At 47.8% G+C, this 13,768-nt stretch overlaps 1 protein-coding gene across 2 annotated transcripts in view; it reads left to right on the plus strand.

The window, feature by feature from the left end:
- LOC112568248 (meteorin-like protein) overlaps nucleotides 1–13,200 on the plus strand; it is a 35,463-nt gene extending 22,263 nt beyond the window's left edge. The window contains exons 2-5 of one of the 2 annotated variants that reach the window (XR_003100045.1): nucleotides 6,976–7,400; nucleotides 7,592–7,648; nucleotides 10,060–10,443; nucleotides 10,474–13,200. Coding sequence is in view for 1 of the 2 variants with exons in the window: in XM_025245451.1 (XP_025101236.1) it covers nucleotides 6,976–7,400; nucleotides 7,592–7,648; nucleotides 10,060–10,349 (772 nt within the window). In the remaining variant the exon portion in view is untranslated. Of the gene's footprint in view, nucleotides 1–6,975; nucleotides 7,401–7,591; nucleotides 7,649–10,059 lie in introns of both variants that reach the window. The other variant, XM_025245451.1, reaches the window with a different exon arrangement.
- Nucleotides 13,201–13,768: the final 568 nt, after the last annotated feature.

The raw sequence follows: 13,768 nt of genomic DNA on the forward strand, positions 1-13,768 counted from the left end.
TGATTCTCCTCAGCAAAAGATACAGAGAACAGAAACACCTGAAGAGCAGTTACCCTCTGTTTTTATTGAAGAAGACTCCCCTTCAAAACAATAACCATCCCCCTTCCCTCCTCCCTCCACATTCATTCCCTCCTGCCATAAAGTTTGGTACAGGTACAGTAAATGAAACACAATTTACTGTACTGTACTGTACATTTTATTTATTTATTTTTTGTTTTTTTTGTTTTAATAAATACACTTTTATTTCTTATTTCTTGTTGAGACTCATGTTTTTCTACATATTATATACAAATTAGGCCAGCAAATAGGCATTTTCTGGGGCTTGGAACGAATTAATCCAGTTTCCATTATTTCCTATAGGTTTCGTTGCTTCGGTTCTCGAACAATTTGGTTCTCGACCGTCCTCCCGGAACGAATTATGTTCGAGAACCGAGGTATCACTGTATTTTTAAACTAGTGTAATATTTTTTTCTCCATCACAGACTAATTTTTTACGCTGAAAATCTCGATATTGTGACCTGAGCGTAAAATGGCGGGCAGAACATCCTCCATCACTCTCGCTACTTTTTTACAACACAAACATTTTCGCCGCCGATGTCGTGGTCTGCACAAGCTGCAGAAACCTTGGAAACATTTCCAACTGTTTCCCTGCTGGGCTGTCTTCTTCTTTTTTCTTTTTTCGCTGTGGTCTGGATGCTGACGACCTTCACCTCGTGTGCGCACGTGCTACCTCGTGCGGTTATGAGTTCTCGCGGGAGAGAGTTCGGACTATTGTATAACAACACGCACATAGAGAAGGGGAGAGAGTTCGGACTATTGTATATAAACATGTTAATAGAGGAGCGGAGAGAGCTGACTATTGTATAAAGGCGAGGTCAATGGTTTCTGTGGATCGTGAAGATTTAGCAGACACGTGACCAGCCAGCACGTGACACCCGTTAAATAATAAAGTGTCATGGCGTCAAGAGCAGGTTTGGGACACAACCGGCTTATCATTCGTAACTTCCTACAGTGTTTTGATCGTCAGGTGGCGCTCCCAGACTACGTCACTGCCATCTGACCTTGCTTATAAACTCACGTGTAACTGATTACATTGTTACAGACTCACGCACGCGCGTGTGAGAGAGAGAGACACCTGCAGCACTCAACTGAACTCGTGCTGATTTGTTTTCTCTCCACAAGTCCGATCTTTTATTAAAATTGTTTAAAACTCGTTGCAACGGGTTCCATTGTTTGAAAGGCGCTAACCATTGCATGCTGCGCCAGAGCCGAGAATGGGCGATTGTACGGGTGGAGGGTTACTGGGGTGCACGTGAGCTTACTTTGGCGCACGTGACGTGTTCATTGTTCCGGCGCGTGGTGCCGCTGGGCGGTCATGTTGGGAACTGAGGACCTGGCAACCTGCACACTCTGCATGTTTACAGCAACGTGTCATGGCAACACCACACTGTTGTTTACACATTGCAGTCTACAAACATAATGCTTGTCTTATAATGTTTTATCGCGCATCCTTGAAGCCCACACCACAGGATGTAGAGAAAACCCACAGAGGATTGAACCATGCCCACATGGAGCTCCCCCTACCGTCCACACAACATATAACGAACGGGGAATTTGGTTGATGTGTTTTATGCCGAGTCAGCATCTGAAGCTGTCATGGCATCTGATGTGGCCAGCAGGCACAAGTATGAGTGACATCAAGGATGGACTGGGAAATTTTTTTATTTGTCACCAAAAGTAGAATGGCCGTGAAGTTTTCACTCTTGTCAAACAATGAAAAAAATCAGCGGATGATGATAGTGAGTAGGTCCAACCCTCTTACCTGCTGCCATATTTAAACAGGATTTACGTGTGTCCAAGGCAGGATGTGAACCCTAACCCTTAACCCTGACCGCCGTGGTGACAAGAGCTTTACTACTGTTCCATCGGACCATCTTTTCCTGAAATGTAATCACCTGAGTTGATGAAAGAGACGAAAGGTTTTATGTGTTATAAATGTTCTCCGCAAACCTCGACAGATTCAAATGATACAGCTTCCCGGAGAGCACTTAAAACATTTATATTCCTGTCATTAGGGCTTATAGCCATCGGTGGGGTAGGGAGAAGTGTGTGGGGCTGGTGAGGGGGAAACTGTCCTCCCCCTTCGTGACATGATAGCCGAGATACGATCCCCTCCCTTACTCTTTGCGGTTATAAAGGGGGAATGGGCGTACTTTTGTTTACAATCTCCTCTTACAGATGACTGTCGGAGTCCAAGCACTGTCGACATTTGAACTATATGCTCTACTTGCCTGCTCCCTCCGTCCCCCACGTCCTACCCCACCACCCTGGCTGGTCTCCCGTGCAGAAAGCAAGTGTAAACTACCTACAGCACTCGTCTGATGCATCGCTCGCCTGTGACCTTCCCCTGGCCTGATGGGTGCCGTGGGAAAATCTCGGGTTGTGCGAGTCAAGCGGAAAGTGGTTCTGGCCTCAGTGCGCGAGATATCGCGAGACGAGTGGATACCTATCGCTGATGAGACCGGCCTTGGAACCGTCCCGACATGCATTGCTGTGGCTCCTTCACCCCACCCTACCCCACCCCATCCCACACCACCACCCCTCGTACCATCCGTGCGGTGCATCATGGTCGGGTGGTGCAGATGAGGGCAGTAGGGTGAGGGGATCACGTGATAGCCCCGCCGCACGAGCAAACCCATGACGTAGCAGACCGCACACTTGGTGTCGACGTTGACGTAGTCGCGGGTCGCACGTGTTTGATGAAACAACTCGGGTGATAACAACAACAACCACCACCCCGTGTCATCGGTGAACCGTTTCGTGGGGCGATAACCAAGTCTCGCGCAGAGGACAGTTAAGGTGATCAGGGGAGATAATCGAGTTAAACGGACAGATTAGCGAAGTGGGAGAGATAACCTTGTTCGCCGCTGTTGTTGTTTTATTTATTTTATCTTTCGCGTCGTCGCCGAGACTTTCTAGAAGCCAGCGAGATCTCGCGAGAGTGTGTGTGTGCAGACGGTAGCGGAGTTCCACAGATGCCAGATGGGAAGACGATTCACACACAGATGCCTGTTGGTGTGAGCAGACTTCACAGTCGAACAGCCGTTGAGCCTGTTGACCTTTCGCTTATTCAACTTTGACTCCTTGTATGTAAATAGTGTCATGGTCCACAAATCCACCATTTATCACTTTATCTTCACATTGTACTTTATGGTGGGTGGGGATGGAGTGAGTGAAAGCCTGGGTGGGTGAAACTTCTTGTCTTCAGCATCCCCTTTCAATCCCCTTTGGTCCTGAGTTTCAACATTTTGTTGATGCCAGACAACATCACTTCTGTCCTGACTGATTAGTTTCTTGGGCGGGTGGGCTCAGGCTCTCGGCGCACATTGGTGCACGCACGGATTTCTTAAAAGAGCGAGAAATGAAGAAATGAAGAAAGTGCAACTGTCTCTGAGGGTGGGCTCCATGCTGAAGATGATGGATCCTCAGTGCTGTCCATAGGAATGGGAATCCCATGGGAAACGTCCCATGGGATGGGATGGGATGGGACAGCACACATTTGTATTTCCCATGGTAGTCGATACTTGATATTGCAAAATAAATTTACTGTTATTTCATTCATCAAGGATTTAAATCTTTCCTCTGAATCATCTATTGTATGTGAAGTAGCAGGAATTATAGAACAAAAGCCGAAAAGTGGTTTTCAGTGTTGTCCATAGGATTGTTAATACCATGGGAATCCCATGGGAAACGTCCCGTGGGATGGGACGGGATGGGACAGGCATAAATTGCCACGGGACGGGATGGGATAGAAAAATATGTCCCATGGACAACCATGTGGATCCTGTGAATGTGACTTGCAATGTCTGTCTATCCAGTTGTCTGGTTAACAATGGTCTCCTGTTTTATTACTTGTTTATCTCGAGATTTGAAAGCACTTGTCAGTGGCTGTTCGTTCTTCACATTCCGTCACTTCCGTCCCCAGCCAAACACTCGCCCACAGCCTCACTCGTGCCGCACGTGCGCTAGGGTTTATGGGAGGAGGAGAGGGGAATGTGGGGAATGGGAGTGGTTGTTGACACAGCATCCCCTCCATCCAGCACGACAGCCAAGCTCACGGTCGTCGGGTGCTGGTGGCAAGTGTTTGTCGACGCCTTCCATACAAACAGCCACACGGAAGATAGGCTTGCTGTGCAAACCACACGGGTCATGACCCCTCTTACCCCGCACACCTCCCCCCGATAAAACAGTCCTGTATTGTATAATACAGTGACACGCACTGCCCAACAAGTGACGAGATGATGTGACTTCATGTGACAAGTCATCTTTTAACAATGATTGTCAAACATCATCTGCCAGTAACCAACAGTCAACAACACCTGTGTGGTTAGCGCCCTTGAGTGACAGGTGCCCCGGTGTGGGGGGACAAGGTGTGAGCACTGACTGATGACAGCTCTGATGTAAACTATAGAGGTCCAGTGATACAGTACACCTGTGGCAAGTAACGGGCTGCAGTGACCGTTACCAGGTGTGTGGACAGGTTGACTGGCTGAGAGAACTATAATCAACATGGTTGTGAGAAAGATTCATAACCAACATTATATTCCTGCGCACGATAGTGTGTTTGTGTTCGTGTGTGTATGCGCTAGCACCGTGTTTATCCGTTGGTCATTATGTGTGCACTGAGTCACGTGACTCCACGTACAACGTGAACCCACGGCGCTGGAGTTGCGGGCCTTTCAAACTAGGAAGGCGATGGGGGCGCTTGGAGGATCACACGGATACCACCTGTGGAATTATCAACCTGCTCGTCAGGTGATGTCACTTTGCGCAGTAACTCGGCAGTCTCAAGCAGAAAGGGAGAGGAAGAATCAAAGCCTGAACAAGAAAGAAAAAAAAAAATAAATAAACCGATGCTAAAGCAAGCAGGCGGCGCTTTCCTCTGTCCGGAAGCTGACTTGTTGCAGATAAGATAGACGGTGGAGGGAGTTGGCCGCGGGGGCGGGGATGGAGGTGATCGATGCAGGAACAGAGATGAGGACGAGTTCGTGTGTCGAGCTCTCCTGCTGTTTGTTCTCCACTTTTCCCTCCCCCCTCAGCAAAGTGCCTCCGTCGATAACGGGCGATGTCGTTGGAAGGCAAACACCGTTACAGGTGTCACAGGTGCGCACAGGTAGTCGTATCTATCCGGTTGCTCGCTTTATTTCGCTTGACTCTGTGCGTACGTTGTCAGTAACGTCCCCTTCGCACCGACTGATGCCCCATTGCACCGAGTGATGCCCCCTCGCTCCGAGTGATGCCCCCTTTTCGTTCAGGTTGGGTAGCGTCCAGTTGTTTGCGGTGCACCAGCTACAGGCGGTGTCAGCGGGTTAGAGTCGTCCCCCCACCTTGTACCAACAATCAAGGGTAGAAGTGTGTGGGGGGTGAGCTGTGTGGAGGGGTGCGATCACGAGGATCCCGTGATGCCATTCATCATGGCTGACTTCCGGCAGTCGACCGCAGCAGAATGCCAGCGGTGTGTGACGGGATGATAAATGCCGACACGTAGTCCCAGCCCGTCCAGACCATCACGTGACCATCGGCAGGGCTGACTCGGATTTGAAAAGTTTGTTTCGGCGGAGTTTGCAGGAGTAACGGATAAACTGCGAGTCGGTGTCTGCTTGGTTTGGCGAGACACGAGTCAGCGACAGGGGAACGAATGATGTGGGTCTGGAGACCTCCAACCTGTTTGTTGCCTTTACCTGTAAACACACAGATGCACGTCGGTGGTGTAGTAATATAATGTCTTTACAACTGTCTTTGGCTGTGGCAGCTCGTCTGGCGGCTTCTGGAATGTTGTAGTGGTAGGACGAAGGTTAAATAGCTGCATATTTTTGTATTCCTTCCCCTCTCCTTCCTCGCCCCAACTTCCACACGCACACGCACCTCTGGAATGTGTTGACTTGTTTTTGAAGGTTGTAAATACTAAAACCCCATGTAATTAAAACTCGACCATTCCAACCGCTCTTGACAACAACGAAACTTGGAGCAATGTTCCAGGCAACAAATCCTCTCCCCACACCTGTATATTTCCCTGCTCCCTCATTCCAGTTACTAATCCTGATTCTCCCCCAGCCCCTCTCTGTCACCAAGCTACTGGCCGCCCCCCTTCCTGTCATGTCCGCCGCTGTCCCCCACCACCGACGACTCCGACTATAATTTGTGAAGCAGGCGGTAAACACCGTTGACGGCTTTGCTAGGTAACGGGACGGAGGGGCTTGGTTGCCATGGGAGATCGCGGCGACCTCGTCGGCGGGTCCTGCTCCGCTGTCATGTCGTTATCGCCCTCGTCGCTTTGACTTTGGCTAGAAGGTAACAGAGACAGCTTTCCTGTGGTGGTGGAGGTGGTGTGCATCTGTGGAGGCGGGAGTTTGGGGGACCCCCCGGGATAGTAGCTAACGTTCAGTCTCAAAGGCCATCGACATGGCCACCTCCTCCGCCCTACCCCTAGACTCCCTTAGGGGCTTTATGGCAGGCGACCTCCTATTTCGGTTTGATTGTCAAGGGATCTTTGGGGATCTCAGTGACACGCAGACTTCTCATTTCCCCTCTGTCCGCACACGTCCTCCCTTGCCCTTTGACCCGTACCAAGCCTCCATTCCGTTAGTGTGCTTCTGTTGTCATTGTAGAACCTCTAGGGATGATGTCGATGGTAGAGAAGAGACCTAGTTGACTGTCAATGTTCTGTGTCACAGCAATCAGTCACACTAATATCAGCTTTTACTTGCGATTTTATTTCAAGGAAGCGGAAATTTGCGATTTTAGCATCGGCAAGATCTCAAACACAAAGATTTAGCCTAAAACCACCAGAACAGCGATGCTTTCCCCTTTCTGCTCCTTTTTCTGGAATGTTCGCGGGGTTGTGGAGATTATAGAAATATAGAACATAGTAAATGTTGGCCAATAAAATTTAAAGTTATTTCTCAATGTTTGCAGTTCCGAAGAAGAGCATGCAGTCTTCAATGTGAAAACCCACTGCAACGTAGGCTCCATCTACTGGAACACTGCCTATGGGGCTATCCGCCTGGAGGTGCAGCCAGTGCTGAGGAACAGCTACAAGATGTGCTTCGTGCTGGACAGCCAGAACATTGTGACCAAAGTTTCACAGGAGTTGCCGCACTTGGTCACCGAGGGCGATGGTGGCAGCAGCAGCAGCTGGTCGCAGGACAGGTTGACTCTCCAGCCCCTGGTGACCGTGCAGGGCAAGAGCCGCGAGCACTGTGTGTGGGGCAGGACTAAACAGCCGCTGATGTTGTACTTTGAGGTGGAGAGAACTAATAATTTCACTGGGATTCCGGTTGTGTCGCTGCTGTACGATGTGCAGGAGGTCGCTGATGATGTTCTTCTCGATCCTTTGGAGGGTAGGTGTCTGACAGTCTGATGCTGGAGTCTGACAGTGATGAGGTTTGATGAATGATTGTTGCACCAAGACATCATGTGGCAATGAAATGTGACAATTTATGTGCTAAATATATGTAGGTGTTGGTGTTAGCTGTGTTTGTGTTGATTTGCTTGTTTGTCAGTTTTAAATGTAGGGATTTTTTCTCTTCAGAGTGCAGACCGTGCTCCCAAGATGAAATGCTTGAGGCCTACTGTAGCAGTGACTTTGGTAAGCAGTGTTTTGTTGTATCTAACTGTGATTGTATAAACCACTGATTATAAAACATGCAAAAGTTAAACACAGACATGAATTGAAAACAAACCTTTCTCTGAAAGGTAAAGAAAAGAAGAGGGTATGATTGTTGATGTTTCCCAGACTAACGACCTGCAGGTCCTGTTAAACAGATGGATGACTCATGACAGAAGGTCATGAAGCCAGTTAATGAAGAGTTAAATTTCAGAAAACCCTTGCGATTGTCCCCCGAAAGACACAAAACTGATGGTATGAACCCTCTAGAGCTGGACTAGATGACAAAGCTTTTGCTATTCGTTCACCAACGGGTGCAAGAAGGTTTCTAACGGCAATGAAACTGAAAGTTTTATAGCCATGCAGATAGAGCCTCTCCTTGTTCAAACAATTTTTTTAAATTCTCAGGATTGTGTGAGTACCCCGCATCCTGGCGTAGCTCAGGTAAAGAGCTACAATATCTTAGGTTCAGGTGAGTACGAGGCAGGTTGCTTCTACGAGTCCCGGGTATCCATGCAATATTTCGCCAGATCTTCAATCTGAACTTCGTCGACCCCTGAACTTCGCGAAGAACATTCCGAATTAAAGTGTCTGTGCAACCCGCCATTGACTCCCGTCGTTGCTACAGAAAAAAAAGCAGAAGGAGGGTTTGCGATGGCAATAAATAAGAGCGAGAGACACCTGGATTGCCTTGTGACACGCTTTGAACCCGCTGCTCACCACACTGCCGTTCAGTTCGAATCCCTAGGGCAAGTCGACTGCGACTGCTTTACGACCGCGCACACGACCACCGCGACTACTTTACGGCGTCCGGTGGCATATCAAGTGCACCTCAACTTGCAAATAGTGGGGAACCTGTACACGCCTGCCTCGGGGAGAGGCTCCCCTAGAAAATGTTATTTAGCCGACTTTTGAAATAGACTGAAGCTGCAACTCGCACCACACCGAACATGGCGACCATCTCCTCAAGCTCCGAGCGCCTGTATTGTTGTCGTGGTCGTCCTCAGTATCGTTGACGATGCAAACTGCAGCGGTGCCATCATCGTTTAACGACCGCCGACCCTGTAGAGTGCGCTTACCTTCAAACGAGGGAAGGTGGAGGTTTGAGGGGGGGGGGACCGCCGCGGGACCTGTGATGAGGCGAGGGATTAGAACCTCACTGGGAGGGGGGGGAAACCATATTTACATGTTTACACTTGGGCTGAGGACAGACCAGCTCCGGCCGGTTATGTCTGGCGTGGTTTGAAAGTGAAATAAGCGTTAAAGGGGTATGGAGAGGAGGGTGGTAGCTAAGGTGGGGAGGGTGCGCGCGGCTGCATTCCCGAAGCGCCACCTACAGGTGTGGAGGGTTGCGGCGGTCATGTGGTGTTTTCTTGGCTTGAAATTCCTTTCCCCGGGTACATACATAAACCACAACAGTAGTACCGCCCTCCATGCCGCTCCAGAATAAAACTACCCAGGCGTGCACTGAGGGACTTGTTGGTGAGAACACTAACGCTCGGGTTTCTTTACGACCTGGCGGTCTCCAAAAATATTTCGAACAAATTGAGATAAAAATCGAAGCGGACACGCATTACTTTTGGTTTCCCTAAAGACCCCGGATGACTGCAATCATTATTAACCAAATGATCGTAGAATATTTGCGCAAGCACGCACACAAAGCGACTGACAAGTTGGCGTAGGTAGCGACAGAGTTGTAAGATTACATTTTTCTTGTGTTCCAGCTGTACTTCGTCTTGCCTGTTTGTAGGTTTGTTACTTTATCTCCGCTTAAACATATATGCTTATATATATCATCCACTATCTGTAACTCATTTTCCGCCGATTTCCAATGCCAAGCACGAGCAGCGGGACTAGGAGGTTGGCAGACTATCATGTGACTTAGCAGATCCTCCATTCCATGCCCTGGTTTCCAGACACTTTTAGGAGACAGATGAATGTGCTGCTGCCTCCCACAAGACAAATTGAGCAGCTGATTAAGATGGCGACCTCATCGCTTTATGACTGGCGCCTGCATCCTGCAATCAGTAGCTGTGTATCACTCCATCATCGGTTATCGCGCTGCAGCGATAGTTGGCGATGACTGAGATGATTTGTCGGTGTCTTGCCTGCCGGACTTTTTGTTGAAAGCAGCACCCAGACCCTGAATAACGAAGGTCAGGAGATTCCGCCTCAATACACGGACATCTTGTTGACCTTTGACACTGCAAAGCCCACAGTTGTAGCCGTTATCTCATAATTTGATAATACCTGATGTTGGATGTTAACCCGTCGTGTCCACCGTTGAGAGTTGTCGCGGGCGTTATTTCTGTTATGTTCTGTGACATCATTTGACTGTCAGCTCTCGTCGCTGACCTGTGACGTGCTACTGACGTAACGCTTTGTGTGTGCAGTGGTCATGGGCAGCATGCATCAGGTGCGACACGAGGACGAGGTGACGCACATCGACGTGGCGGTGGCGCAGCTCATCTACCAGACCAGTGACGTCTTCCGCCGCGTGCACCGGAGTGACGACTTCCTGCTGGGCACACTGCGCGCGCCTCGCAAGTGCGGCATACGACAGGGCAAAGGTGACTTCCTGTTCACTGGCCGGATGCGACTGGGCATGCCCACCCTGCGCTGCGCTCCCTTCTTGGAGCGTTGGCAGAAGATCGCGGCGCTGGCCGAGTGTCACTACAACTGAGGACAGAGGGCCGACAGGTACTGCTGTTGTGCACAACAAGACTCGGACCGTCGTGAGTGTGTTTGCTGGCTGAGCTTGTGGACCACTTGCCCAGGTGGTGTCGATCTGTGGACGACTTGCCCAGGTCGTGTCGGTCTGTGGACGACTTGCCCAGGTCGTGTCGGTCTAACCGAAAAACATTTAAGCTTCTGGACAGTGAAGTTGCTCGCGGCAATGTTCACTCATTCAAAATGATTGGTCGCCTAGGCGCGCTGGCTGATCATGTGACCGTGGTGATACATTCAGAGAGATGGCGCTACTGTGATATCAAGAAAGGAGTGACATGTCACACAGCATTACAAGACTGACATCTGAAACATATTCTAGAACCTTTGGGATCACTGAGAAGGGAATCAAACCTTTAGGTGTGCGAACTATGAGTGGAGAGGACGTTGTGGCGAGTGACCTTTGTCCTCACTGACTCACCTTCTTCCTTTTGTGTAAACACTTGTCCGTTACCGTTTTTGTGTGTCACGTGAACAAACTATTTCTTTGTGTTTGGCCGGCGACACCGGGCATTTGTGGCTTTGAGACTAAGAATGTTCAAGTTCTTCAGTGATTGCAACAATGAAATAACAGTCAAATATTGCCGTTAAGACAGTTGACAGGAATTACAGACATTATATCCAAAAGGCAGCTTCCAAACAGGATCTAACTGGTGTTAATGCGCCAACGTGAGTTCAAAGGTTGAGCGCACAAAATGACAGTTAAAATGAAGACTTGTTTTATGTACGATATTAATGTAACACATATTAAATCTTTATATCATCTTACTTCAATATGTATGTCTATATCGATTATATCAAAGGTTTGAAACCTGAAGTCCATTGACCCCCAGAACATAAGGTTGTCGGTTCGAGTTCTCCTCGGGGAAAAGAGCTTAAAAAAAACATTTCGTCGCCTGTCCAGCAGAAACTAAGGCATAATGGGTGGTAACAATAGGGAATCGTGTCCACAACCATACGATGTGTTCTAGAAACTGTGAAACGCTTACAGTTACTGCCCTCTTGACCTTTAGGAATGGAACACTGTATGTAGCTTTTGTGAAGAAGTTTATAAAATTATAAGATAGCTCTTCTGGATATTGCCTTTCAAAGACAGACAAGAGTAATGAATACATTCAACTACATAGAGCGACAGACAAGTCAGTGAGCTTGAATTATCTCATCTCCATAGTAATCGTTGTGATCAACATGTAGCAATCTGTCACTTTTGTGTCATTATTGGAAATCCTTAGTTTTTAAACAGGACATGGAGTCGGTGTAAAGAAGGTTCAGAACCTCTGGTGCACGAGGTCAGTCACCAGCGTAGTTTAAGGAACTCACGTGCTGTGTTGGTTTTACTTTTCAATATGGCGAATGATTGTTGTGACTAACAATGTGTCAGCAACAATTCAACTGCCATTCTGTTTTATTCTACCACTAAGGGACGGCTGAGCCGCCAGTAGATGCCCTACGAGAACCTGCCATTTTTATCCTTGTGTTTAACACAGGGTTTGAACAGGGTTGGACTTTTATTCTCCTCCTCTTTAAAGAAAGAATTGTTGAAACAAGTTTCACATTTTGTGTGACATGAACTGCACTCGCGCATTTTGCACCAAGACACTGTGACATTTCACTAAGAGCAATATGGACACGATGACACCCTTCACCACTGCTGGTCACGTGTTTGACCCTCTGTGTGTGTGTGTCAGTCTTTCTGTGATAAACATGGCGCCGCAGCCTGTCCTCACCTGATGGCGGGCCAGGTGTAGACGACTGTAGATATCTGTAGGTGTTTGTAGGATGAAGATGAGGGCAGCCAGACGTCAGTGTGGTAGACCGGAACGGGTGTAGTGACGTCACGCAGTTTGTCTTAAAGTGTGACGTCACTACTTCACCGAGATGGGCTCTGATGACACGGTAAGATGGCGGCGGGCATTAAATGTTGCTGTTAGTGTCGAGTGCAAGATGGGTGTGGCTATGACGTCAGATGTGGATGGAGAACGGATAACGCGTGAAAAAGAAGAAAAGGTAGAATTGAAGATTTTGCTCAGTGTGTCTGTCTCTCCCTCACTTTGTATTTGTGTGTGTGTGTGTGTGAGATTACATTTGTAAATCGTGAAGAGAACATGGTGCATAGGCAAGTGTGGAGTGGGATGCATGCAAGATAAAATCAATGTGAGTGCAACAAGTGCTGAAGAAAAGTTTCGCTTTCTCTCGGCGGTCACAAAGATGGCATGTACAGATGTCAGGTGTGATGGTTTATCTATGACATGTACAACACGGTTCTGATGTGATGGTGAGATGTTGGCTAGTTTACACGATGACACATCACTACTGATTTTCTCATTTTATTTTCTTCTTCCTTTTTTCCCCTCTTTCACTTCATTGTTACTGTCCTCATCACCATTAATGACAGTCACTGATCAACAACATTTACTTACTTCTATTTTGAAATATTTTTACATTCCTGTGTCCATGATTTGTTGATGAATTGTTTTCTCTCACACATGCACAAGGAGTGCCGGAGACTGCCAGTCTACAGACCATGTACTTCTGTACTTATCCGCATCCCACCTGTCATCGTCAGATCCCTCCTACTGTCCCCATCATCTTTCCTCCGCCTGTCTCCCAGTGTTTTTGTTTTCCTATTCATTCTCTCCATCTTTTTGTCTCAGTGCATCGCCTTAGTGTGTGTGTTCGTCTCTGAAGACTAGGAGTGGTGTCAACAAAATTCTTTTGACACTGTATAGCATGAACTTTATTTTTATATCATGAAATGTTGAAAAAAATGTACTACAGAAATAATCATGTTTTAATGAAAAACCTGACTTTCATGCTTTTGTGGTTACTGGCATGTGACTGGTGTGCATGATGGGTGTGTATGAGAGACAGAAAGACCTGCAACCCAGTTCCAGAGGTCGATCAACAAAGTTCCCGTGGTATTAAAAAATAAAATAAAAAATAAAAAATATAAAAAACTAAACAGCAGGTCCTTACAAAAAATAGGAGGAGAAAAATAGACACAACATAAATAGAAGCAGCTTCAGCTCAGGTTTTTGTGTTCTGTAGTTGCCAGGGTGTTGCGAGGGGAGAGAGGGAGCTGCCCTCACTCTCCGGTTGGCAGAGAGTTCACAGTAAACTGTCACCCCAGCTGTTGTTTATTTATCCAACTAAACTCACTTGTGAACTTTTCCTTCTGACATTTCGAGGCTGCAGGCTCCCTCCCAATGGCTGCTGCACACAATTACAGGGAGGAGTGCAGGATGGTCAGAGAAGAAAGGTCCTGTTGTCAGCAACGAGAGGACATCAGGGCCTCGTGCAGGGGAAAAAGTGTCCGAAACCTGATTGGAACTGATCTTTACTGTATTGGTGACAAAATTATTAAAAAATGGAGTG

The sequence above is a fragment of the Pomacea canaliculata genome, linkage group LG1, assembly GCF_003073045.1.
Source record: "Pomacea canaliculata isolate SZHN2017 linkage group LG1, ASM307304v1, whole genome shotgun sequence".
Taxonomy (NCBI): Eukaryota; Metazoa; Mollusca; class Gastropoda; order Architaenioglossa; family Ampullariidae; genus Pomacea; species Pomacea canaliculata.